Genomic DNA, 24,927 nt, shown 5'->3' with positions numbered 1-24,927 from the left:
TGTTTTTCCTGTGCTGAATTCACAGAGTTTCCTGATATGGTTATGTTGGGTATTGAGGCTCGGGCCAAGGAAGAGTCCTCCTTTTACCTAAGCACAGTCACTGTGCTCCCTTCCTTGATTATTGGTAAGTCAAACCTGCCATGAATACTTTTCTGTGTTCCATTGCCATGGTCTCTTGTTAGAGTCAGAAAGGACTACTCGTTTAAATACTGCTCTCATTTAAAGTGTGTTCTTCTTTAGCTTCTTGCTGTGAGGCTTGCAGTCCAGTGGAGAGATGCCTTGTCTGAGAGGATGGTGTTGCGGACTTGACAATGTACACAGACGCTCTTGGGGAGAGTGTGATTGACAGGGGTGGGGTGAGGGAGCAGGCTGTGATGGTGGTAGGCAGTACTGCACAGTAGGGGCATGGTATGGTCTGGTGTATGGATGACATGAGGCGTGGTTGTGCACTGAGGCTGGAGGTTAGCACGTTTAGAAGTGGTGTGGAGAGAGGTGATGGGGGCTGGCTCATTTTCAGTAATGGTTGGAATTGCCAGGATGGGCGCGTCTACGGCTCTGGTGTTGTGCTGGTGGTCTTGCTCTGCACCGTAAGGATTGTCCAGGGGTGGGGTCACATGGTCCTTTGACCTATTGAGCTGTTGGTTCTATGATCAAAAGGAGCTCCTCTTAAATGACCATGATGCACCAGACAGTGTGTCAAGTCATACTCAGGTCATCACTGCCACTAAATGCACCCCGTCTTCAGAAGTCCCCATTGTTATCTCTCTGCTTCCAATTGAGGACGGTTCCCTCCCAACCGACTAGTACTGAGCATCTGAAAGCCAGCCAGGCAGCGGGTGTAGGCAAGTGGAGAGGATGCTCGTTAGAGGGCCCGCCAGCAAAGCGTCTTTGGGAAAATGCAGCCTAGACTGGAGCGGGGGAGTGTAAAGGGGAACAGACTGTGCGTTGGGTCGGAAGTGGAGAGGTGGTGGGTTTTTCTTCCCTGAGATGGGCTGCTAAGCATCAAACCCAGAGCCTTTTTCATGCTGGAAAGAGTCCCCACCCTTGACTACACACCCGGCCCAACATGGTGCTGTAAGTACAAAAAGTGTGTTTAGCAGAAGAGATGGGCATGAAGCTGACTCACGGCAGTGGAGCCCACGGGAGGGGAGAGGTTGCAGGAGGCAGAGCAGAGCGGACTGAGATGGCATGAGCTGTGAGGGGAGGGGATGGGGCCCTCCCACTCAGAGGGCCCAGGAAGGATGGGGGGAGGGGCCATCTTGCAACTCCATCTTCTCCAGCTGGACCAGGAAGCCGGCCCTGTGGTGTCTTTCAGAAGCAGGCAACTTACCCTGCATCTGCCTTTCAGGATCTCAATTTCAGTGCAACTCTGAAAACTTTCTTTAAAACTGGACAAGCCAGGGGAAAGTGTGAGCAGGTAGGGAGAATTCTCTCTTGCTTTTGAGGCTCAAACCAAAGCCTTACAGTGAGCTAATTAAGCTTCCCCCCAGTTTAAAAAATGCTTCAAGTTCTGTTCAATCATTCCTTTTGATTTTTTTTTTGGAAAGATGTAAAATATCTGTATTTTTTTCTGATCACCCAAGCAATGCATATTCATTATAAAAATTTAAATTAATGCAGAAGTACATGAAGGTAAAAATGAGCCTCCCTCCCCGAGAGGTGACCCACACTATATATCCACCTGTGGAGAGCTTACTTACCCAGCAGCCTGAGGTGTGAGGGAGAATCTAGGACTGAGCCAGCTTTCTTCATACTTTCTCGGTTGGCTCGTCTGCCTCATAAGGACTGTCTGCGCCGGAGCAGTTCAGTCGTGCAGGGATGCCATCTCTCCCGGGCAGTCAATATCTGTGCAGGGATGCATGTGTGGCCCAGGGGCCTTGACGTGACTTGTAAAGTCACACGCTGTGCCTAACAGGTGGTCACTGAAAAGGCAGGGGACAATTCTTGGTAATTGTCTTCTGCTGTTTTCTCCATATTGGGTGCAGAGATGTGTCTCTCAGTCTGAGTTTGTTGTTTTCATTTTTTTTTTTTTTGAGACAGGGTTTCTCTGTTGAGCTTTGACTGTCCTGGATTGGCTCTGTAGACCAGGCTGGTCTCGAACTCATATCATCTGCCTGTTCTGCCTCCGAGTGCTGGGTCAAAGGCGTGTGCCACGCTGCTGGTTTTGTTTTCCAGCTTCTCTACTTGTTCCTTGAGCACTTTCCACGGACGTCATTTGTGTCTCTGTCCTTTACTTATGAGTGTTCCGTTCACACTCTGGTGATTGGGGGACACAAACACACTTTGCATACCTTGAATCACACTCCGCACCTCTTGAACTGTAGTTGGCTGCCTTCATTGTCAAATCCATCCTGTTTTCTTGCCCTTGCTGATGAACCCTCCCCACCCCCACCACCCCCACCCCACGCCCCGATGAGGGCTTGGTCTCCTCTGTCTAAGGCTTCTGTCAGGTTGGATTGTTTCTGTGAGTTACGTGAACTGTAGGCTTACCCTAAAGTGAGATTTTTTTTTTTTTTGATGAAATCATTCCTACCAGGGCTTGAAGCCATCTGTTCACACCTCCTTGCTCACGTACTGGCTCACCTTTGACTGCCAGGCCCTGACGTCTGTCTGGACTCTGTCCTGCGGACCTTTTCACTGCTGTGTTGGAATCCCAGCATTTGAGTTCGTGTCTGTGGAAATGTTTCCTGGGTAGTGACTCAGCCTCTTAAGAACCCGCCTGGCTATCATTTTCTACTTATGTCTCAAACAAACCTTGAAGCTGTTTGCTAAAGTCTCTAAACCTCCAGTGAGATTCTGAGCCCCTGTGGTGATTCCCTGGGCATTCGGCTTGGTTTTATCCATTTTCCACTGGAGCTCACCTGCCCTTTCATCTATTCAAGCCTCGTTTGTCTTTTTGCTGTGTATTTCATATTTCTTTACTTGTTCTGTTTCTCCTCAAATGCATCCCTGGCCACTGTTTCAGATTCGATGTCACTAGGCCATGAAGGGGGTTTTCCGGTTGTGTGGAAGCTTTATGCTCTGACTGGTGATGGACATTTCACCGAGATTCACGTTCCGTAAACAGTGATGAGTTACTGTCATTGTTTCGAGATTTTCAGCTTACTTGCTGCCTGCCTGTTCTGGTCATCCCGATAGAATCCAATGGCAGCCAGAAGACGCTCCTTTTCTTCTTTCTGACTTATGTGTTCAACCTCAGGGCCTCAAGTTCAACCTCAGGGCAGCCACAACTACAGGAACCAAAGTGTGTGTCCTAGCCAGAAAGAGGTGCCTGTGTCCCTGAGCTCCTGGCACTCCCATCTTCAGTGAGGGCCCAGGCTCTCTGCCTCTGTCTTGTGGCCTTCCAGCCTCTGGCTGCCCTGAGATTTGGCTTCCTCACTTCAGCAAGTTCTAGAGCTGCCTTTGCAAGTTCCCCTTCAGGCGACTGTGGTTTGTTCTAACCGAGACAGTAATTGGGCTGTTAGTGACAGCATGGGTTTTCTGGACTGCTCGGCCTCTGGCCTCACTGGAGTGCAGTGACTGGGCACCTGTTCCTGAAGTAGGAGCCAGGGCCGCACAAGCAGTGGGTGCCATGCAGAAGGAAGACAGATGTTTCTCAGGCAAGTGAGCAGCGTGCTTTTGAGTTGAGGTGGGGGTGGGGGTCCAGGAACTGAGGAGTGGGGGAGGGTGTTCCAGAGCCCGGTGTCCTGCAGGCAGTGGGGAGGTGGGTTCTAGAGGTTCTAGAGGTTCTAGAGGTATCGGGAGCCATCAGAGGCCCAGGGCATGGAGGAGAGCGAGCACCATGGCCCGCCCGCTCGTCGTCTGTTTTCAAGCTGTTTTTCCCGTGTTCTCCGTCCTGTGGTCCCTGCTGTGTCTTCACTGGCTCTGTTTGGATGTAAGTGAACACTGACGTCCCTCATGACCTGACTTGATTTTCATTGCAGCTTCAAAGTCTCCAGAAATTTGACATGTTAAGGCTGTCAGTTTTTTCCTAGATAATATTTATTTCTCCACAAAACAGCACAACCACCACACAAAAGTGCCTGGAGATGCTGAGTGCGCTCCGGCTGGGTGTCTCACTTGGAGGGTTGACATTGCTGCAGCAGCTGGAGTGGCAGCTGTTATTAGCTGTTGCTGACGATGTCGTTGAAGTGACAGTTGCTGTGGGGTTACAGGCTGCTGTCTACAGGGGCGAAAACATCCAACTTCAACAAAGCAGGCTTGTTTTTAAAGCTTGTTTTTTAAATTTACACCTCTGTGGGGCGGTGCAGTTCACTTGGAGGCCAGAAGAGGGCCTGGAGCTAGAGTGACATATGGTTGTGAGGCACCATGTGGGTGCTGAGAGCGGAATTTGGGTCTCCTAAAGAAACCATGTGTGCTTTGAACTGCTGGGCCCAAGTTTATTTAAAAGTTAGCTAAAGCAGAGTGAGCGAAGAGACTTGACAACCACGTGAAGCCCCTCCACACTTTCCTGATCTGATTTTTAAACACTGTCTGTGTTCAGACTTTGGACTTACGGGACACCCATGTGTCCCTCTATGCAATCCCAGTTGCGTTGGTTACAGGGAAAGCAGCTGCCCGGGCAGGGGCACGTGGCCCTTTCTGGGAGTGTCAGCTGTGGCTGAGGCTGTGAGAGCGCAGTGGACGCACTGTGAGAATCTAGAGCACTGGTGATTCGGTTCCCTCGAGCTGGGATATCACGATGACTGACTTTAGGTGTGGGCGGACATTGATTATAAATGACAATCAGAGTTTAGTGTACATTGTTAGTGAGCTTGTGTGGAAATGATGTTTTTGTGTAGTGTGCTGCCAGGTTCCAAGACAACCATTCATAAGGCGCGTCCTCCTTTCTTCAGGTGCATGCTGTTGTTTGGGTCTGGGTTGCCCCCACCAGCTCGTGTTGAAGGCTTTGCCTCCAGCATGGCACTGTAGGAAGCTGTAGGGCCTGTAGAAGGTGCAGCCACTTAGCTATGAATCCACCTGTGACTGGCTGGTATAGTCACAGCCCTCAGGACTCAGTCACCTCTCAGGGCCAGCCTGAATACCGCTGCATGCAGGACAAGCCTTGTGCACTTGAGTCTTGAAAGGCTCTCCATCACACACCATTATATTTGTTTGCAGTTGTTGTAGCAACTGTGATGATAAATGGAGTGTGTAAAACAACACAGGTGATTGTTCTTGTGTGCTGCGGGGGTCAGAAGTCCAGTGTTGGGCAGGCTTGATTCCTTCCAGAGACTTAGTTTTATGCCTTGAGAAAGAAAGTTGGAAAGCTTCTGACAGTCCCGTCCTCTTAGCCATGATCCCTTCTTGCCAATTCCAGCATTTTGCTTCTGAGGTCACAGTCCCCATGACTTCCATGTCTCAGGAGACCTTAGGACTCACCGAGTCCATGGGTCATCCAGGTTACTGCCTCAAGCTTTGTTCTTTCATTCAATCATGTTTGCAGAATCCTGTTGCCATATGAAGTCAGTTACAGGTTTCAGAGATTAGGATGAGGCATCTCTGGTCAGGAATGTGTGAATGAAGATAGACCAAGATGGCTCCGAAGCTTTTAACCTCAGTGAAATGTGGACTTGTGTTTATGTGGCACCATGGCTGCTGTGGCTGTTACTTGTTATCCTCAGGGAAGAGAGCAGTAGAATGCTCTGTGACTTAGAAACCCACAGTTCAACGGTGTTTCCATTCATACCTGAGCACAGGGTCCAGACAGGGGCCCCGAGTTCACCCTGAACATTCTTTTGAAGCAGTTTTCGGCTGGGTGTGGTGGACATGCCGGTTCCTAGCTCTTGGGAGGCAGAGGCAGATCACAGCCCAGTTTGAGGCACCATTGTCTATTTGGTGAGTTCCAGGCTACTCAGGGTTTATGTAACAAGATTTTTTTTTCCAAAAAAAAAAAAAAAAAAAAAAACAACCAAGAAAGGACATAGAATGACAGGACAGAGGGAGAGGAAAGGGCGAAAAAGGGAAAAAGAAGAAGAAAAAAGAGAAGGGATGGGAGGGATGGATGGGGTGGAGGGGAAGAGGAAAGGGGGGAGGTGCTTAGCTATGGACTGGCTTCAGTGGTAAAAGCAATGACTGACTGTGGAAAGAATGACTTCCCCAACATCCTAACCGCCTCTTCCTACAGAGGCGGGTGTTAATGAACCCAGGAGAGTGACACAGGTTTGCAAGATGCAATGTGATGTCTCCCAGAAGGAAGCTGTGTTTAGGCAGGGTCACATTCGACTTAGAGCTGTTCCGACCTTAAAGGCGAGTGTCTTCCACAGGCTTAGATGTCCCACAGTTGCTCCAGAATCTGCTTTCCCTCCAGCAGCACAACAAAGTCATGATATTAAGGCGCTGTGACGAGCTGGGGCAGCTCATGACATTATATTTCCAGAACACTGAATGCATGGAAATGGGCTGTGAGGGGAGCTCTTGAGGATTTGCTCATAATTAATACAAAATCATTCTCAGAGTTTTTTGATGAGTTGGTATAATGAATGCAGAATAATTCCAGGGTCTTGACTTTATGAAGTTTGGTTTCTTTTAAAGATGTTGGGATAGAGCAGTAAACTGTTATGATTGGGGCTGGAGACACGGCTCAGTGGTTAAGAGCACTGGCGCTCTGCAGAGGACCTGGGAGGTGGCTCCAACAACACCGCAGTTCCATGGGATATGATGCCCTCTTCTGGCCTCCAGTGGGCACTGCAAGCCATTGATGCACATACACACATACAGGCAAAATACCCACACATAAAAATTTAAAAATGAAAATAGATTAACCGATGGCTGGGGAGTGCTAGAGAATGCTTTCACATGCCTTTACCAGGGTGTGTGTGTGTGTGTGTGTGTGTGTGTTGTGTGTTGGTGAGTTCTTGCAGTTGTGCCATTTGACCTGTTTTACCATAAGCTACAACTCTGAACCTGTATGGTTTAAGATACAATTTACCCAAATTTTTATCACTTTTAAGTGATAAATTTTTACTTTTTTCATTTGTTGGGGAAATTTGATGTGTTTGCTGGAAGCAACACTTCACACTATGTGGAAGACTGGAAGCTTCAGGGCTGAACTTGACCAGGTCCCACCCGGCTGGTGGTCTGGGGCTCAGGACAAGTGGACTGTCGGTCCAGGAACTGGTGCTAAGGCACGTGGTCGTAGCTCTTTACCTGACGCTCCCACGTGTGTAAGATTTGCCATCCAGAACATGTGGGTCTGCTTTGCATTGTTTTCCACTGTCCTGTTTGTCCTTTATGTTTGCAACATCTTTTCTTCCTTGTTGCTTTGGACTCAGTCCTGTAAACTAGAGGATAACGCTAACATAAGAACAGTAACAACGTAAGTGTTCACAGCAGCACAGTGTGCAATGTTTGCATGCTGCACCACACTGAGGTTGCTAATGGAGGCTCAGAGATCACAGTGGCACAAACCCACCAGTTCATGAAGGGATGTTTCTCTAAATTGTAATTAATCGCATTATTTAAACGCATGAGAAAAAAAATGCTTGTGTTTTCTCCTGGAAATCACCCAATTGTCCATTCCTCTTGAGACTTGGCTACTAGTCTACCCAGTCCCTGACTGGTTGGCCTGGAGACTCTGACTTCTGTGCTTGTGTGTAACATGTTCTGTTTGGTCAAGCCTGCTGGTGTGGATGTGTGTTCTGAGTATGGTTTGGGGCTCTCTTGCCTTAAGAGGCCCCTTGGTGTGAGTTCATGTGTGCAGCTGCCCTGCTGTGTCCTGAGGACACTCTTGCCTTGTACCTCAGGCTCTTGCAGCCTTTCTACCTTGACCCTTCCACAATGACCCCTGAGCCTTAGGAGAGAGGGGTGAGGTACAGAGTCCCACTTGGGGCTGAGCAGTCCACAGCTCTTATTCTCTACACTTGGACCATTTGCGGGTCTCTGTGTTACCGGCATCCACTGCAGAAGGAAGCTTCTCTGATGACATTGTGCACAGCGAGCTCAAGCCAGCCCACATCTCCGCATGGAGAGGGGAGATGGGCACAAAGTCCCCTTCTGTCCCGTCGCCTGCCCTCCCCCGCCCCAGCTAGGGGACTATTGGCAAACTGATGCTCTCGAGGGAGTCAGTTTAAGAAGGTTGCTCCTGCTAAGCTGACCACATTCCAGTGGAAGGACACGTGTCCAGGGATGTAGGGCAACAGCACAAATTGGACTTGAGCAGTTAAGACAAAAAGGACATGAAGCTGGGTGAGTAGGAAGGGGGGTGGTCGAGAGCGGAGCAGGGAGATGGTGATGACCGAAACACGTTATATGAAATTCTCAAAGAACTTAAAAAAGAAAAGAAAGATCCCTTGGCCCATTCTAGACTCCTGAGCAGACCTGGGGATTTGAGGCTTAGAAACCTTCATTTTCAGCGGCTTTCCCAAGTAAACAGTGTCAGTGCCCAGTCCCACACCACACCGGGTCACAGCACCTCTGCCAGGTCACATGGCGTGTTATTTTTTATCATCTTACGACAGAACTTTTCCTTTTTTTCTGCCGTCAGGACTTGTTGGTCACGTCTGTAACATGTTCACAGAAACTGCCACACTGTGCTTGGACAGTGACAATAAGAACAACACAGAGCCGGCGGCCATGCTGCTGACGTCGACTGCTTGATATCCTGCTGGGCATGCTGACGCACACCTCCAGCATTGTCCGGCAGAGCTCTGCAGGTAAGTCCTCCTGGGCCTCCTTGTTCTGCCTCTGCCGTCTCCTCTGGGTATCTTCTTCTAGCTTGGCTTGCTTCTCAAAGAATGTCTGTTATAGATGCGGTCTACTCAGGCCATGCGAGGTGGGGACAGGACCCAAGGAAGGCAGAGAGGGTCACAGAATCTTAAGGAAGGCAGGAGAGCCGTAGTGGCATCACCTGGAAACCAGGCCTGTGGGAAGGCAGCTTTCGCCTTGGGTGCATCAGGGGTTGGCCAATAGTGGACAGATCTCTTTGCCCACCCTCAGCAGGAAGCTGAAGCATGCTGGAACAACAGACTGGATGGATATATACATGTTACATATGTGCCTGAATCTGTAGTAGTTATTCATTCTTATCACAAAATACCTGACTAAAAAGCAGTCTAAGGAGGTTTTATTTGGCTCACAGTTAGAAAGGGCATAGTCTATCACGGGTGGAAGGCACGGGGGCAGGAATGTGAGGTTACTGTCCCATTAAGTAGCAGTGAGATAGCATGCAGACATTAACACCAGAGCCCATCTGCCTTCTCCAGTCAAAGGTTAACTATACAGGTATCTGTCTGTCTGTCTCTGCATATATTCCACATAAATTCCCTCACTTGCCTTTCCTTTATAACTGATAAATATTCAGAACTGTGAGATGAGTCTGAGGATCTGGAATGTGTCCCACAGCCATAGACAGCATAAGTCAACCATGAATGTGACCCATGTTCTGCACTGTGCTCTGTGAAGGAGAGATGTGGTTTTACTGATACTGCTGTGTGCTAGTGCTCCCAGGCCCGTTTCATTTGATGCTTCACTCACCAACCGAGTCACGTGACACTTTGAGCAGGAGAATGGCATGCTGCAAGGTCGGATCATTGGCCTGTTTAAAAATCTTGGTGAAATGATCGAGCCGTGTATCAGATGGTCCTCTCGGCTCGGAGAGAGGCCGATGCTGTGGTTGAGGCTGAAATGCCACCTACATGTCCCGCCCCTTTCCTGCCCCACCCCACGAGTCTCTCTTCAGACAAGGCCCTTCTCACTGCTGCTCCCACAGTGGTGGTTTTGTGAGGAAAACTCTAGCCAACTCTGAGTGCCTTGATGATCACCGTCTGTGGAGGTTCAGGCCACGGAGCTGTAAATTAAAGGATCAGAAGTTGACAGACTCTAGGACGGTATTGTTGTGTCTTTTGAATTCCAGGTGATTAGGTAGATAAGACACTCAGGATTTTTAAAAACTAGAGCTCCTTAACACAAAACGTTTCCTGGTTCTCTTCAGGTTGCGCCCCCATCCAAGCCTCACTGCTTGTTGTGTTACTTTTCTTAGCCTTTGACCCACTGCACCCTGACTGCCATCCTTCTGGGTCCTCCCCACACCGTGAGCCGGACTGCTTTCCGAGGTGGCGGCTGACTTTGATCTCCAGTGCCTAGTGTCCATCTGCAGGAAGTGTGTCCTCGAGCTGAGTAAAAGGAAGGAGCTGGGGAGAGAAGCAGAGTCCTCATCAAAGACAAGTCCGTCCACCCCGGCCTTGCACGCTTTGCACTCCTGGGAGTTTGTTCTGGCACCAGACTGGGGCTGTGCCCATCAAGCCCTGTCTGCGTCTGGCAGGAGCTTCTTTACAGGGCAGTGAAGGTGTCAGTGCAAGTGTGAGTCTCAGTGCAAGGTGAGTCTCAGTCAGGTATGTGAGCAGCTTTGCTTCCTGGGGAAGAGAGACTCGGTGAGAGTAGGGGTGAGTAGATGAGGGAGTAGGGTGAGTGGTGAGGAGAGAGGGTGAGTGGGTGAGGAGTAGGGTGAGTGGGTGAGAGTAGGGGTGAGTGGGTCAGGGGAGCAGGGGTGAGTGGGTGAGGAGTAGGGGTGAGTGGGTGAGGAGTAGGGGTGAGTGGGTCAGGGGAGCAGGGGTGAGTGGATGATGAGTGAGAGTAGGGGTGAGTGATGAGAGTAGTGAAGGGGTGAGGTGAGGAGCAGGGGTGAGTGCGGTTCAGGGAGAGCAGGGGTGAGGTGGGTGAGAGAGTCAGGGGTGAGTGGGTGAGGGAGAGCAGGACAGCAGGAGTCAGAATCCTCACCAGTTCCTCCCCAATGGTCCCACGATTCAGAATCAGTCCTAGTTCACCCCCACGTTGGGGGATGAGAGGCAGGAAGGCCGCAGAGAACCCAGAGGTACGGTGAGAGCCGTCTGCTCCAATCCCAGACATCCCACCTTTGCCTGGGCAGCTCTGAGCCATGCGCCCAGCTGTCTGCACACTGGCTTCTCATCCAGGAAGCAGATACTGTAATTTCTTGTGAAGGATTGCTATGAAACCTAGAAGAGAGACTAGAGCATACTCCGTCGTCATGTGTAAAGCATCGTCCACGTCCTGGGAAGCTAACAGTAACCACTGCTTGTATCATGAGCATCAGGAAGAAGAAAAACACTTACCACCCTGTGGGCAGGAGGCCTTCCTTTGCTGACGAAACCAACCCCTGGGAAGCCGATGTGCTGGGTGCTATTCTGTTTTGCCCTTAGGATCCCAGCATAGAACCGGGCACTTGTAATCTCAGTCAGACAGAGAATGGGGTATGATAAGTCCATTGGACGAGACTCCACAGTCTCGCAGTCCTGTAGCTGGCCAGCTGTGGATCTGACGTTGCTCATCGCCATTACTCTAAGAAACGCATCTTTGATGAAGGTTGAGAGATGCAGTGTCCTGTGGGTACAGAGTCACTGGGAGTCGTTTTATCCTAATAACAGTAGTAGACTTTCATACCACCCCGAGGCTCAGGATAGGGTCTAAGAACCAGAGGCAGTGAATGGATACAGAAGACTGCCGTCCAGAACAAAGGCAGGATGAACTCTCGGTGACTGAGACAGACACAAGGCCTGTGCAGCCAAGCCAGACAGAATCCAGCATGGCTGTGTGACGTGAACCCTTCGCTGAGGAGCTATTGGCAGTGGTAAGTTGCTTGGAGAAAGTCTGTTTTCCTCAAAGGGTGGCCCCTGGTAAGCAGCCACTACTCAGGACAGGCCCCGCTCACAAGAGTATTTGAACAGCATAAATTGGGTGGATTTAAAAAAAAAAAAAATAGGGAGCAAGAACGTGAAGTTGGGTGGTTAGGGGGTTGTGGAAGTGGATCTGGGAGAAGGGGGAAGGGTGAATATGATCAAAATATACTGTATAAAATTCTGAAAGAATTGATAAAAATGATTTGTTTCTTTTTTTAAAAAAAGGAATGTTAGTTTTTAGGGAATACCCAGTTGTTAAGTTAGAGAAGCCTGTCAATATACAAATGCTGATATGTGTGGAAATTCCGATGAAGGTCAGGGTCCTCTCTGATGGATAATGGGTCTCCTGAATCCAGCCGGGGCTCTGTCTCTCAGTGCTAAGGTGGCGTAGAAAGCTTGCCGCTGTGAGGTCCTACCGTGGGGCAGTCGGGTCATGTTGTCTTGGGATGGTATTGTCCACACACTGAGCTGTGTGTGGTCTCTCACAAAGCCTGCGGGTGGCTGGGCTGTCCTGTGTCTGTGGTGCATTGTGGAACTCCTCACCTTGCATCTCCACGGTCTTCCATGTGACTCTGCCCACGAACCAGTATGTGTGACGTTTTCGCCGTCATCATGATTAAATCTCGCCTTTCTTTTAAAAACAGCAATGGTCCATCGTTCCCTATGGTGTGACTCTCTGACTTAAGAGGAGATAATCTGGGCCTTGAACCCACCCTCCCCTGCCCCAGGGTGCTCTGCAGCCTCCCCTCTGCCTCCCCATCCCTAAACCGAGCACTTCCATCATGGTCTCCTCCCCTCCTCCCCTCCCCAGGGCTGGGGTGACCCTAGGGCCTGAGCATCTGAAGCAAGGGCCCCACCACAGGGCTTTATCCTCAGCCTAAAATGTGTCTGCTCACAATGGTTTTAGCATGACTGTCCCATCACCATTGGCAGAGCCTTTTTGTGGTGCTGGGATTACTGATGACCCCCAAGGCACTGGAGGGTCTGAAGGACCACTGGGTGTCTTGTGGGCAAGTGTCCAAACATGGGCTTGTTCTGTGGCCTCGTTTACCAGCTTAGAAGGCTTAGAAATGGAGTGCTGGCCCCACAGCCCTGCTGCAGCCCACATCCTAATTTGCAAACCTGTCTTATCCTTGCCAGTAGACGTCAGTGTCAGCTCCAGGATGATGTGTTAATGTTTAATGGCAAAGGCTGTACGCCGCTTCAGCCTGTGCCTCGAGGGTGAGGGATCAACAGCCACGATGCTGAGAGGTCCAGTCTCCAGGAGAAAACGGCCTTTCTTAGAAAGGCAGGCAGGGAGGGGGCAGAGGAGAGCAAGCCAACAGTTGACGGTTCTTCCCCTCAGCCGGGAAAGGTGCAAGCTGTTAGGAGGGTATTGGATCCTCAGCAAAGACCTTCTGCACCAATAATAGCAATCAAGCAATCAGGCAGTGAAATTCATTTGCAGGCCTGAAGTGCAGGGGAATCTTGGCTTTCTGGGGAAGGACCTTGGAACTGAGGTTCATGATCTGGGGCAGAGAGGCCTGCACTGCAAGATCAGGTTAAGGTCATGTTCTAAAAGCAGCCTGAGAAAAAATGTGCACATCCTAAAGCTAAGGTGCCAGAAGAATCTGTTCTGAATGTGAACGATCCGTCTCTGTGGTAAGATGATTGCAGTTAGTCCTGTGGAGGCCCACGGGAGAAGATGGATCTCAGATCAGTGTAGTTCAAGTCTATGTGTAATGTTGGTGTTGTCAGCTTCCTGGGATCTGGACTCACCTGGAAAACAAGCCTCTCGGCATAGCTGGGAGGAATTAGCTGTGTTGACTGATGTGGGAATGCTGTGGGATGTTCTGTATGCTGTGAATATGTGTTGCTCTGATTGGTTGATAAATAAAAAGCTGATTGGCCAGTAGCCAGGCGGGAAGTATAGGCGGGGTAAACAGACAAGGAGAATTCTGGGAACGAGAAGGCTGAGTCAGAGCAGACGCCAGCCTGCCGTCCAGCGAGCAGCATGTAATGGCACACAGTAAAGCCACAGAACTCGTGGTGACGTATAGATTAACAGAAATGGGCTGAGTAAGAGCTCAGTGGTAGGCCTGAGCTAATGGCTGAAGAGTTTTAATTAATATAAGCCTCTGAGTGATTATTTTATAAGCGGCTGCGGGGTCTGTGGGGCTGGGCATGACCGGAGAAAACTTGACTGTGGGCAGGACATTCCCTGGGCAGGAATCCTAGACCGCGGAAGTGAAGGAAGCTAGCTGAGCACAGTGCTCTCATGGCTCTCGGCTTCCTGATTGTGGATACAATGTTGCAAGCTGCTTCACACCCCTGCCCTCTCAGCTTCCCTGCCTCTGGAGATGGGGCCCTTGAACACTGAGCCAGAACAAAGCCTTTCCCCTTAAGGGGCCTCTGTCAGGGTATTTTTATCCCCGCAACAGGAAATTAACTAAGACAGTGTCCCAAGGAGTGGAGAGTTCATGTAGGTTGGGTAGACACGCGTGTCGTAGGTGTGTATAGAAACACCCAGAGATGAGTAGTGCGACCTGGCATGGATGGTCCTGGCTTGACCTTTGGCCTTGTTACTTATTATTGTATGACTTTAGAAAGCCAGATTAAAGTCTCCTTTGCTCCCACCTCCAGTGTTTTGGTGTGTGTGTGTGTGTGTGTGTGTGTGTGTGTGTGTGTGTGTGTGTACAAGTACCATGTCTATGTGTCTGGTGTGGGGCGTGCATGCACTCAGGTGCACTCACAGGCCAGAGGTGAAGGCCAGGGGTCCTGCTCCTTTACTGTCTGCTTCCTTCCTTTAAACCCGAAGCTAAGATGGAGGCCAGCAAGCCTCAGGGAGCCTCCTGCCTCCTCCCCCACAGCCATGTCTGGCTTTTCATGTGGGTGCTGGGATCTAAATTTAGGTCCCTTGTGTTTACATAACAAGCTCTCTAACCCACTGAGCCATCTCTCTGGCCACCACCCAGATGGGACAGGTGTTACAGGAAGGGTCTGCCCCCTCCAGGTCTTCCCCCTCCATCCAGGTCTGCCCCCCCATCCAGGTCTGCCCTCTCCATCCAGGTCTGCCCTCTCCATCCAGGTCTGCCCCCTCCATCCAGGTCTGCCCCCTCCATACAGGTCTGCCCCCTCCATACAGGTCTGCCCCCTCCATACAGGCCTGCCCCCTCCATCCAGGTCTGCCCCTTCCAGGTCTGCCCCCTCCATCCAGGCCTGCCCCATCTGTGCAGGTCTGCCCCCTCCAGGTCTGCCCCCTCCATCCAGGCCTGCCCCCTCCAGGTCTGCCCCCTCCAGGCCTGCCCCCTCCAGGCCTGCCCCCTCCAGGCCTGCCCTCTCGTTACCTGGTCATGAAATCCTTCCAGCACGTGGAGAGACAGCAGCACTCCTCAGCCCCCTTACCGGCTGTCCGCGTACACCGCCTCTCACTGCAGGCTCCGGTGACCACTTGCATTTCTTTCTCTTTCGTTCCAGGCCCAGAAGTCAGGCTCGAGAGGGGACACACAGGCTGCGGAGAACCTGCTGCTGCTCAGCAAACCGCTCACGGACCTCGTCAGCCTGCTCATCCCGCTGGTGAGGGCTCACCTATGCGCTCTTTCAGGAATGCTGAGACTAAGTGATTTTATCTGAATTTCAAGAATGCCTGAGTTCCTGTCATTTTAATTCCCTTCAAAACTAAAACCAGTGGCCAGGCGGTGGTGGCGCACGCCTTTAATCCCAGCACTTGGGAGGCAGAGCCAGGCGGATCTCTGTGAGTTGAAGACCAGCCTGGTCTACAGGGTAAGATCCAGGACAGCCAGGGCTACACAGAGAAACCCTGTCTCAAAAAAAACCCAACAAAAACCAAAGGAGCTTCCAGAAGGTCATTTATTCTTTAAAAAATACTAATTTTATACTTGATTTTTAAAACCAGGTGGCTTTTCATTCATTAAGATAATATTTAATGTCCAGGCTAGATGGCATACATATGTTACATGAGCTCCTGAGAAGGAAATGTATCACAGTGTGTGTGAGGTCATCCAGAACTACACAGTGAGACCCTGTCTGAAATAGGATAGATGGGTACATAGATAGGTAGGTAGGTAGATAGGTAGATAGACGATAGATGTATGCATATATACATACATACACACACACATACATACATACATACATAGACAGAATAAATAAATAAATAAGGCAGAATCAAATCTCGTTACTTTCTTAATGAAAGTATGATAAAAATGCAATGAATTCCAGTAAGGAAGGACACATCTTTTGAGCACCCAGTCCCTTCCAGGAGAGATTTCTGAGTTGTACAGGACACCACAGAGTTAGAGAGGTGCAGACACAGTCCCCCAAAACCATGGCCGAGCAGGGATGAAAACAAGCAGGATTACACAAGGCCGCTAAATTTCTAGGTGAAATGGTTTCAACCAAATGGAAGGAGAACCCAAACACGGAGACAGGTGACTCCCCCTTAGACAGCTGGAGGTCCATTGGTGAAATTCTATAAACCTCATAAAAAGCAAAAGCCCCAGGAAGAACCATGGAATCAAGGCCTGTTTGTGCCTCCAGAACCAGATGCACAGACCCCTGCCTCTGTGAGGCTGGCAGCTCACTGGTGAGGTCGGGACTGAGGCTGGCAGCCCATTGGTCAGGTCAGGATGAGGCTGGCAGCCCATTGGTCAGATCAGGACTGAGGCTGGCAGCCCACTGGTCAGGTCAGGACTGAGGCTGGCAGCCCATTGGTCAGGTCAGGACTGAGGCTGGCAGCCCACTGGTCAGGTCAGGATGAGGCTGGCAGCCCATTGGTCAGATCAGGACTGAGGCTGGCAGCTCACTGGTGAGGTCGGGCCTGAGGCTAGCAGCTCATTGGTCATATCAGGATAGCTGGTGTTTGGTGTTTACTGCCCTGTGACTTCAGGATAAAAAATGCAGTTTTTGGGCAAATAATGGTATAGGTTTGATTGCATCCAGGAAGTAAAGGTGTGGCTACACGTGGTTGCCAGTAATCCCAGGACTCAGGAGGCTGAGGCAGGACGATTGGCATGAATTTATACTCCAGCCTGGGCTGTGTAGTAAGTTCCAGGCTACCTTGTGTCCCAAAATGAGATCTTGTTTTATCACTCAAACACCCCCAAATAAATGGACAGCCAAAAACAACTCCAAAGGTTCCGTCAGGAAGAAGGAAGAGTCGCCAGTGGGTTTATGTCATAAATTACAAATGCAGAAGGAATATAGGGAGTGTGACGTAGGCGCATGTGAGCTGGTTAAGTTGCTACAGTAATAAGGAAAGACACTGTGTATGGCACTGTGTCCATGGGCCTGGGCTTAACCTCGCTCTGCTCTTACCAGCAGGGGGAGGGGACGTACTTAGCAGTATGTGACCCTATTGGTTGATTCCACCAATAGTAATTAGTTCATGAGGAGGCCGTGGGCACTCAGTCAGCTGGACTTGGCTCCGTGAGCACCATGAGTCTGGCCAGTGCTGACAACAGCGAGGTTTCTCTCTGCTTTAGCACTGATCTTACTTAATCCCCCCTTTTCTGTGATGTGGGGCCTCCTTTACTTGACAGAGAAGACCCCCTGGAGCTGTCAAATCTAGAAACAAAACTTCAGAGCTTAAATGTCTGTTCTCAACACCCACATGCTCCTCACCAAAGTCCTCCTTGTCCTCTGGATTAGCTTTGAACCCATGAAACCCTAAACTCGTCACGTTCAGAAATAGTCAGACTGGAAGGAGCATGTCGGGTTAGAATGTTTTCTGGCATTGTTTTAAGTGTGAGGGGTTTCCATGACAAGAGGACAGGTCTGACGACAAGCACAGCCTCCACAGCTGAGGTTCTTGGCCTCAGAAGTGCAGAGGGGAGGCTGTGCACATTCTGTCCCAAGGACAGTGACAAACACATACATGGAAAAGGTGCTTGCCAACCTCACAAAGCATTTTGTTTAGGAATATTGAGAGGTTATCTTATATTCCTGCTATGGAGGCATATCCAATTCCTTAGAAGAGGTAAGTAGGAAATATAAATGATTAAGAGAGGTCTTCAAAATGTGGGCTGCAGCCTCACACTGTGGCTGTTTGTCAGAGCTGCTGGGACCTCCCAACACTGCTGGCATTCTCAGGGGAGGAGGGCAGGCAGTCCCACCCCCTCCGGAGTGATCAAGTCTAAAACACAGACAGGCTGCCATGAAACATCTCGCTCTGGAAGCAGAGCAGACCCGGACTTGAAAGGCCTTGAGCATGATGCAGAAGACCACCCCATGTTTCATTGTGCTGAGCGGATCTCTCCTGTAAGTCAGTCGCCAGGTGGATCTTTGAAGTAGGCAGATGTGGCCGCCCTGCCCAGCACACCTGCACTGCCTGCAGCCTCGCTGTCAGCTCTCATCTCCTGTATCTCCACCCTCTACCACCCCAGGCCTCCGAAAGCTCCGAGGATGGCCCCGGCTCCCACAGAAAGCACCCTTTTGTCTCAAGATCCTTTATATGTTACATTGAACCACTTAACACAGCTGCTGTCTGCCCAGGTTGGCCAGCGGCCGGGCTTTCATTTCCATCGAGCTTATACAAGGAAGAGATGACAAGTCACTGGCTAACGTGACGCAGGGTTCCTTACTGGTTGGAGTCATGTGTGGCTCAAGGCTGGAAATGGCCCAGCCTGTGATCTGGGGGAGGGACTCAGTCTCTGAGGCCTTGGAGGACGGGACAGGAGGAGCAGGTGCTGGTACCCAGCTCAGTGACGCTGCGTCAGGAACAACTTGACTTCCATCCTAACTGTCATCGGCTCACGTTGTCACGTGTGTCATCGTCTGAATTTTGCTCATCTTGTGCTTATTTGTTTTGTTGGACTGCCCCCCCCCCACGCTCCTCCTTTTGTCAGCCCCGCGGCGTCACGGGCGGTGTCTCCCTTATAGTCTGGGTCATAGTTCTCCCCGGGCCTCCCTTGTCACCTCTGCTCTCACAGACCTTCTTCTGGACGGACACCGCAGTGACGTCATAGCTCTTGTCACCCACTGATGCCTCCTGGTGCCTGGGCCTGTGCCGGGACTGTCCCCAGAGGGTCCCAGCTCCTGGGATGCGGGCTGCCAGCCCGAGGCTCTAGTGGATTGGTGGGCATTTGCCTAACGCACGTGAGCTACCGTGTAGGCACACGACTTCTCATGGAGCCTTTGGCTTCAGCAATGGCCGGTGACAAGGGTGTTGTCCTGCATCTTCTTGGGGAAGATTAAACACACATTTATAGCTTTGCATAAAGGGAAGAAAAGTAGCAATAAAGCTACTGAGCACCTCACTAGAGCATGTACCGTGTAAGATAAATTTCACAATGACTGTTTAAAAATGTAATCGCCTCCAGAAGGCACCGGGATTGCACCCGGGGAGAATAAATGGACTTGGGTTTTTAGTTCAACTTGGATGGCTTCTGAACCATTGGCCTAGAGATGGGAGGGTGAACTTGGTAGTTTTGGGGCTCTCTGCAACTGTGGCCCAGGGAAAAGGAAGTGCACTCTGAAGAGACTGAAGTCAGTCAACCCAGAGTCAAGAGCAAAGCGATGCTTCTTGGTTTTTGGTGTGTGTCTAGGACCCTTGGGAATGCTTGAAACCCTGCATGAACTCAAAAGCTCACTGGTTTCCTCCTGACTGTGGCTCCAACCATGACTCATCAGCTGTACAATGGTGTGTGGATTTTTAGATGGCTCTCTCCCTGGGGAACATGATAGACAGTAGGGTAGTTTCCTTTTGTGTTGCCATGGCAGCGAGCCCCAGCTTGCTTTTACCCCTCCCATCATGTGATGAAACAACCCACACAGTGCATTGCATTGTGAGCTATGATGTTTGGTGGATGAAGCATGTTAAATGCATTTTAACTTCCATTTTCAATATATTATGGTTTTAGCTAGAATAGCAGTTCTCAACCTGTGGGCACAACCACTTGGGGGGTCAAAGGACCCTTTTACAGGGGTCACCTTGGACCACTGGAAAAACATAGATATTTACATTACAATTCATAACAGTAGCAAATATTACAGTTATGAAGTACAGTGAAAATAATCTTTTACATTTGGGGGCGTCACCACAGCATGATGAACTGTATTAAAGGGTGCAGCATCAGGAAGGCTGAGAACCACTACTCTAGACATAATTCTGTTGTAAGTCAAGAAGCTTCTACATTATGGGTTTTTTTCTGTACGTACTATTCCTGTGATAAAGTTTAATATGTAAATTAGGGCATAATTTAGGGTGCTGTAAGAGGTTAACACTAGAGCAGTGAGAGCAGATACATTACAGGTAAGTTACCTGGCTGTCAACACCCCAAACACTGCTGTTCACATCCCTCCTGGGAGATCCGGTGACACAGCACTACATGCTGAGCTGTAAAAACTGAATGTCACAGGCTGCCATTGCCCTTCTCTGGGGCCCCCTGGGAAATTATTCTGAGTGTGGGTGGTTGAATTGCCCACTCTCTGGCTCCATCTGGGTTTAGAGTCGGCACTTGTCCAGTGCATCCACCCTGTATATTCTGGCTCTCCTGCTCACTATCATCTTCTCAGTTACCAGATCAGCTGTGCTTATTCCAGTGCTTCTACCCAGGCAACCTTGGAACTGCAACTTAAAATGCATGTACCGTTGCTTTCTGGAAGTCCCAGCCTATGGTTACTCATGGACACAGTGTAGGAGAGTCCCAGTGAGAAGGTCCATATAAGGCATCAATCCTTGGTCTGCTGTGACAGCTTCACAAGTCCATGGTCTCTTTGCATGAAACACGCCTGGTCTCAGTAGTAGTATGCAGCACTCTGCACATAATTCACAGCATCAGAGGTTTTCCTAAGCCTCACATGGTATCCATAGTGTGAGAACATTTGGTTTCTCTGCCTCTTTTGCTGGACGGCTAGGCCCTGTTCTGGCAGAGGCTGTATCTCTCTGCTCCGTCTCGGGGCCTAGGATGGAGAGTCAATACAAAATTGCCTAGGAAAGGAAGGCTAATACAGTAAACCTTCACACTGAGACTGAGAAGGAGCCAAGTCTGTTCACCTAGTTGTACACACCTCCCCCGTCCCTGCTGAGTCGTGTTCCTCAGAAGGGAGGCAGTGGGGGACTTACGGCAGCCACTAACCTCACCTGGCACAAAATCACCTTCTCTCTAGGGCCTGCTCTCTCCTTGGCATGAGGTCTACACTGCCTTTATATTTTCTGAAACTGCCTGTACCCTACATCTTACTGAACAGAAAGCACACAACAGCTCTGACCAGGGACTTGCACACTTCTTAGAAGATTACTGTACCTGCAGTCTGTAGAAACAAACAAAACACGACCCTCTATCCCGGGCAGCTCTGGTGAGTACGGAGGCCCTGGGCATTGGATATGGATGCCTTTGTCTGTGGCCATACCATCCTCAGTGTGCTCGGTCCCGTCAAAGTAGATGCCACACACTGCCACCCCCTTTCTACAAGGAGAGACCCAGCAGTGGTGGCGGTTGGTGTGTAGACTTGGGTAGCTTTAGGAAGGAAGTTTCCAGAACTTGCAGGTGTGCTCCCTCCCATTACTCTTGGGACATTTTTCTTGATGTGGTTGCAATGTAGGTTTTTAACAGCAGTTTGTTCTTGGTTGGGGTGCCCTGATCTAAGCTTGAAAACCAACCACACACACACACACACACACACACACACACACACACACACACACACACACAAAGAAAATAAATTTACTGATGGGACACAAAGGAATCCTGGCAGCAGTTCCCCCAGAGAATGCTGCTTGGCCATGGATGACCCACAGGGCAGCAGTCTCATCAATCCCTCAAGCCTACTTCCAAGTAGTAATGCTTTGTGTTTTGTGACTTCCTGGGGAGACAAAAACAAGTATCTGTTTACCCCAGACAGGACATTGAGGACAGACCAAAGAGGTGACTCCCCCCGAATCTAGCTCAGGGAACCAGTGAGTGAGTTTCTACAGCCCAGGCCGGCATGGGTGACTGCCCAAGAGAGCTGGATTCCTATAGCTCTGCCCAACATGTGGACAACTCCACTGAAGGAGCTCTCCTCCTTCCCAGAAACTGTTGCTAGTTATAAAACCTTTCGGAGGGCCTTGTGAGTCTGCAAGGACAAGTGTCTGCCTACGTCTTTCTCTTCCGCCTAGGGGAGTCTTTAGACACTGAGGTGACTGGGCAGCGGCACACAGGACATTGGGGAATGGCAGTTGGAGGGACAGGAATCTGAGATGCGGGTCGTACCCAAAATTCCAGTTGATAAAAGGTTTTTAAGCTCTGTATTCTGTGTTTCCCCTGTACACATAGTTACGGTTGGGTTTGTGTGGCGTCCATGAGGACAGAGTCTTAATAGTCCAACTCATAGCATGGTTGGAAAGGTTGACTCTCAGAGCCAGGTCCCGCAGTCAGAATTGACTGTGATTTTTCTATTAACGTATCTACATATTTGCACAGGATGATGATGACTGTGGGTTGGGAGATGCAGAACTAACTTTCACTTTAGTGAGATCAGAAAGTGGTCCAAACCAGCAGAAATAGACTCAAGAGCTGGTCAGAGGAGTCAGGTGCAAGGTTTGCACTGGGTTGTGGCTCCCTCAGCAGAGAGCCCTGGCCTTGGCTCCTGCACAGGAAAAAACAAAACCACCCCCCACCCACTCCACCTCCCCCACCTCCGTTAACTTCACTAAGTATGTCAAGCTCATTTAAATAACAAAGGAAATTAAATTAAATAAAACCAATAAACATGGGTTTTTACTTTTCACTTTGGAGCTCTTAATTGGTAAATTAAAATGTAAATAGGTACGTGTCCAAAGCTTTCAAATTATCCCTGTCTTTAATCCCACTTCCAGAAACAAGATCACATAGGAATAATTTGAAGTGTGGGGTATTTGTGTAAATACATAAATCATAACATTATTTTTAACATCAAAAAACTTAACTTACAGATTGCTCACTTAGAAATCAAATTCTGATTTTTAAATTTTCTATTTGTGTGTGTGAGGGGGATCAGAGGATGACTTTGGGAATGTCTGAGCTTTGCTGAGGCGGGCCTCTCTCCCTTCTGCTGTGCTTGGTACTCTAGGCTAGCTCCTGTGCATGGTACTCTAAGCTCACCCTGAACTTCCTGGCAGTTCGGTCTCTTCTCCTTACACAGAGGCTTTGCAGATGTGAGGCCACTGCTTCGGGCTTTTTATGTAGACTCTGAGGGCTCTAGACCATGTTGCCAGCCTGTGTGTGAGTGCTTTTTCTCCAGAAAGCAATCTCTCTGGCCCGAATTCTAGTTTTAAGGTAGAATTCTAATGCCACTGAATACGATTTTCAAAGCATATTTAATAATGGTGAAATATAACATGGCATTAGACAAAATACTAGGGTGTTATCAGATGCTAATTCAATGTATATTTTATAATGTATATATAATTGGAAGATCTTGTGCATGTAATTTAACCTATATTTAGAATAAGTATTGTTTACATTTATTTAATTATCTTGTGTGTATGAACACATGTCAGAATACAGGTGGAAGGTCAGAGGACAACTTGCAGAAGTCAGCCCTCCTTCTCCTATACGGGTCTGGGATCAAATCAGGTCATCAATGTGGTGGCAAGCTCCTTTTCCTGCTGAGCCATCTCACCAGCCCTTAAAATCAGCATCTTCTAGTAATGGGCGCACACCAGCGTCCTTTAGGATTAGCGCATGCCACAGGGTGCTGCAGTCCCTACTCCACAAAGGCTCCCTCTGCTACCGGAAGCAAGTGTGATAAGCCTTGACCATGAGAAAGGTGTTTTAGCTTCTACCTAGAAAACACTAGAAAACCTTTAGCTGCTGCAGGCACCCCATCAGCTTGCAACAGACCAGCTGCTGGGGTCATCAGGCAGCTGGTGCCACACCTGAGGAAGGCACAGGGGAGCCCCGGTAAAAGGGCGCCAGCACCTGCCAGGAATGAGCGTAGGTCCTTCCTCATGTGGCAGCTTGTCGTGAGCAGCTGTCCTCCTGGCTAAGTGTTGTACCAGATCCAAGTTCAGCTGTTCTTACCGTGTTTGGCAAGGTAGTGATGTTAGGAGCTGGCAGTGTGGAAGCTGGATGCCTCTGGCCAACTGCAATCCTGTGGGGACGCTGACTCAGAGAGTAGTCTGTATGTACAGATGGTGTCCGTCACAGGCTGGCAGGAGCCTGCTCGCAGCCCTGTGCCTGATGACGTATGGCTGATGTCAGTCGCCCAGTCTGTTCTGCAAGGCCCCAAAGCAGCCGTTGTTTTTGGTGGTTCCATTTGCTGTTTGCACTGTACACAGCGGTCAGGCAGCGCCACCACCCTGGGGGACAAGGCTCAGGTGGAGACAGAGGCAAAAGCACACTGCAGCAGAATCTGCAGGAAGCTCCAACACTGAGCTCGCTGCTGCCTTTAGACTGCGGGAGGAAGCGAGCTCACCCAGAGTCAGCAGAAGCAGCAGTGAAGATTGTGGCCAAACCCACTGAAAACAGAAGGAAGGCAGAAGGCCGTCAAGTTCTTTGTGATTAATCAATCAAGCATTTAGAAAATCACCGAACAGGAATGGAGACTCGGCAAGTGAGGGCAATTTTCCAGTTTTTTAAAAACACAGAGAGGGAGACAGTATCTCGCTGTGAAGTGCTGGCTGAGCTGGAACCCAGGGATTTGCCTAACTCTGCCTCCAGAGTGCTGAGACCTGAGTTTGGTTCCCCCACCCTCAAGCCACATGGTGGAAGGAGAGAGGAGAGAACTGACTCCCACAAGTTGATCTCTGACTCCACAGGCACCTCAGCATGCGCATGCCTAGACTTAGGGGTGTGCACCTGTTCCATCTTCCAGAGAGTGACCTGTGTAGTGAGAGATACATTAGTGCCGTGACTCTGTTCTTCTAGCTAAGGACAGTGTGCTGGTCCACAGTGTGCAAGCTGAAAATGGTTGGGTTGGCTTTCTGTGGCCACAGAAATGTCTCAGGGTACTATAATACCATTCAACATGACTGAGAACATGAAACCCTTGTGCTGAATTTGAAAATAATACTTTTCTACTTTTAGACAGAGTAAATTCCATGTCTTGTCACCTGGTGTTCTATCTGTAAAAAAAAATAGTAATTTCTTTTAGGAGAGAGAAAGGAGAGGGAGAAGGGAGGGAGGGAATGTTTGCGTTGTTTATCTGTTCTGAGTGCCTGTTGGGCCTCTCTTCTGCAGCGGACACAGGAGCTTTGGTTTCTAACAAGAGCAGCTCCAGGTCTACTCTCTCTTCACCACTAGAGAATACAGCTCCTGCCTCCTCCCCAGCAGGACACTGGGGCAGGGTCCCTAACTCTGTGCTGCAGGTTGACACCCACATTAAGGCTCATTTCTCTGCTTCATCTGGGCTA

At 49.7% G+C, this 24,927-nt stretch overlaps 1 protein-coding gene across 3 annotated transcripts in view; it reads left to right on the top strand.

Moving 5' to 3' along the window:
- Positions 1-24,927, top strand: part of Ulk4 (unc-51 like kinase 4) — a 352,379-nt gene that overhangs the window by 181,875 nt on the left and 145,577 nt on the right. For 2 of the 3 annotated variants that reach the window (XM_037208050.1, XM_037208049.1), the window contains one exon: positions 8,465-8,607. The exons of the other annotated variant lie outside the window; for it this stretch is intronic. In XM_037208050.1, coding sequence (XP_037063945.1) covers positions 8,465-8,577 — 113 coding nt within the window. In that variant the 3' untranslated portion in view covers positions 8,578-8,607. Of the gene's footprint in view, positions 1-8,464; positions 8,608-24,927 lie in introns of those variants that run through there. 3 annotated transcript variants of the gene reach the window in all.

This window comes from Peromyscus leucopus, chromosome 7, assembly GCF_004664715.2.
Source record: "Peromyscus leucopus breed LL Stock chromosome 7, UCI_PerLeu_2.1, whole genome shotgun sequence".
In the NCBI taxonomy this organism is placed as follows: Eukaryota; Metazoa; Chordata; class Mammalia; order Rodentia; family Cricetidae; genus Peromyscus; species Peromyscus leucopus.
The sequence above is the reverse complement of the archived record's forward strand: the minus strand, read 5'-3'. Positions and strand labels throughout refer to the sequence as shown.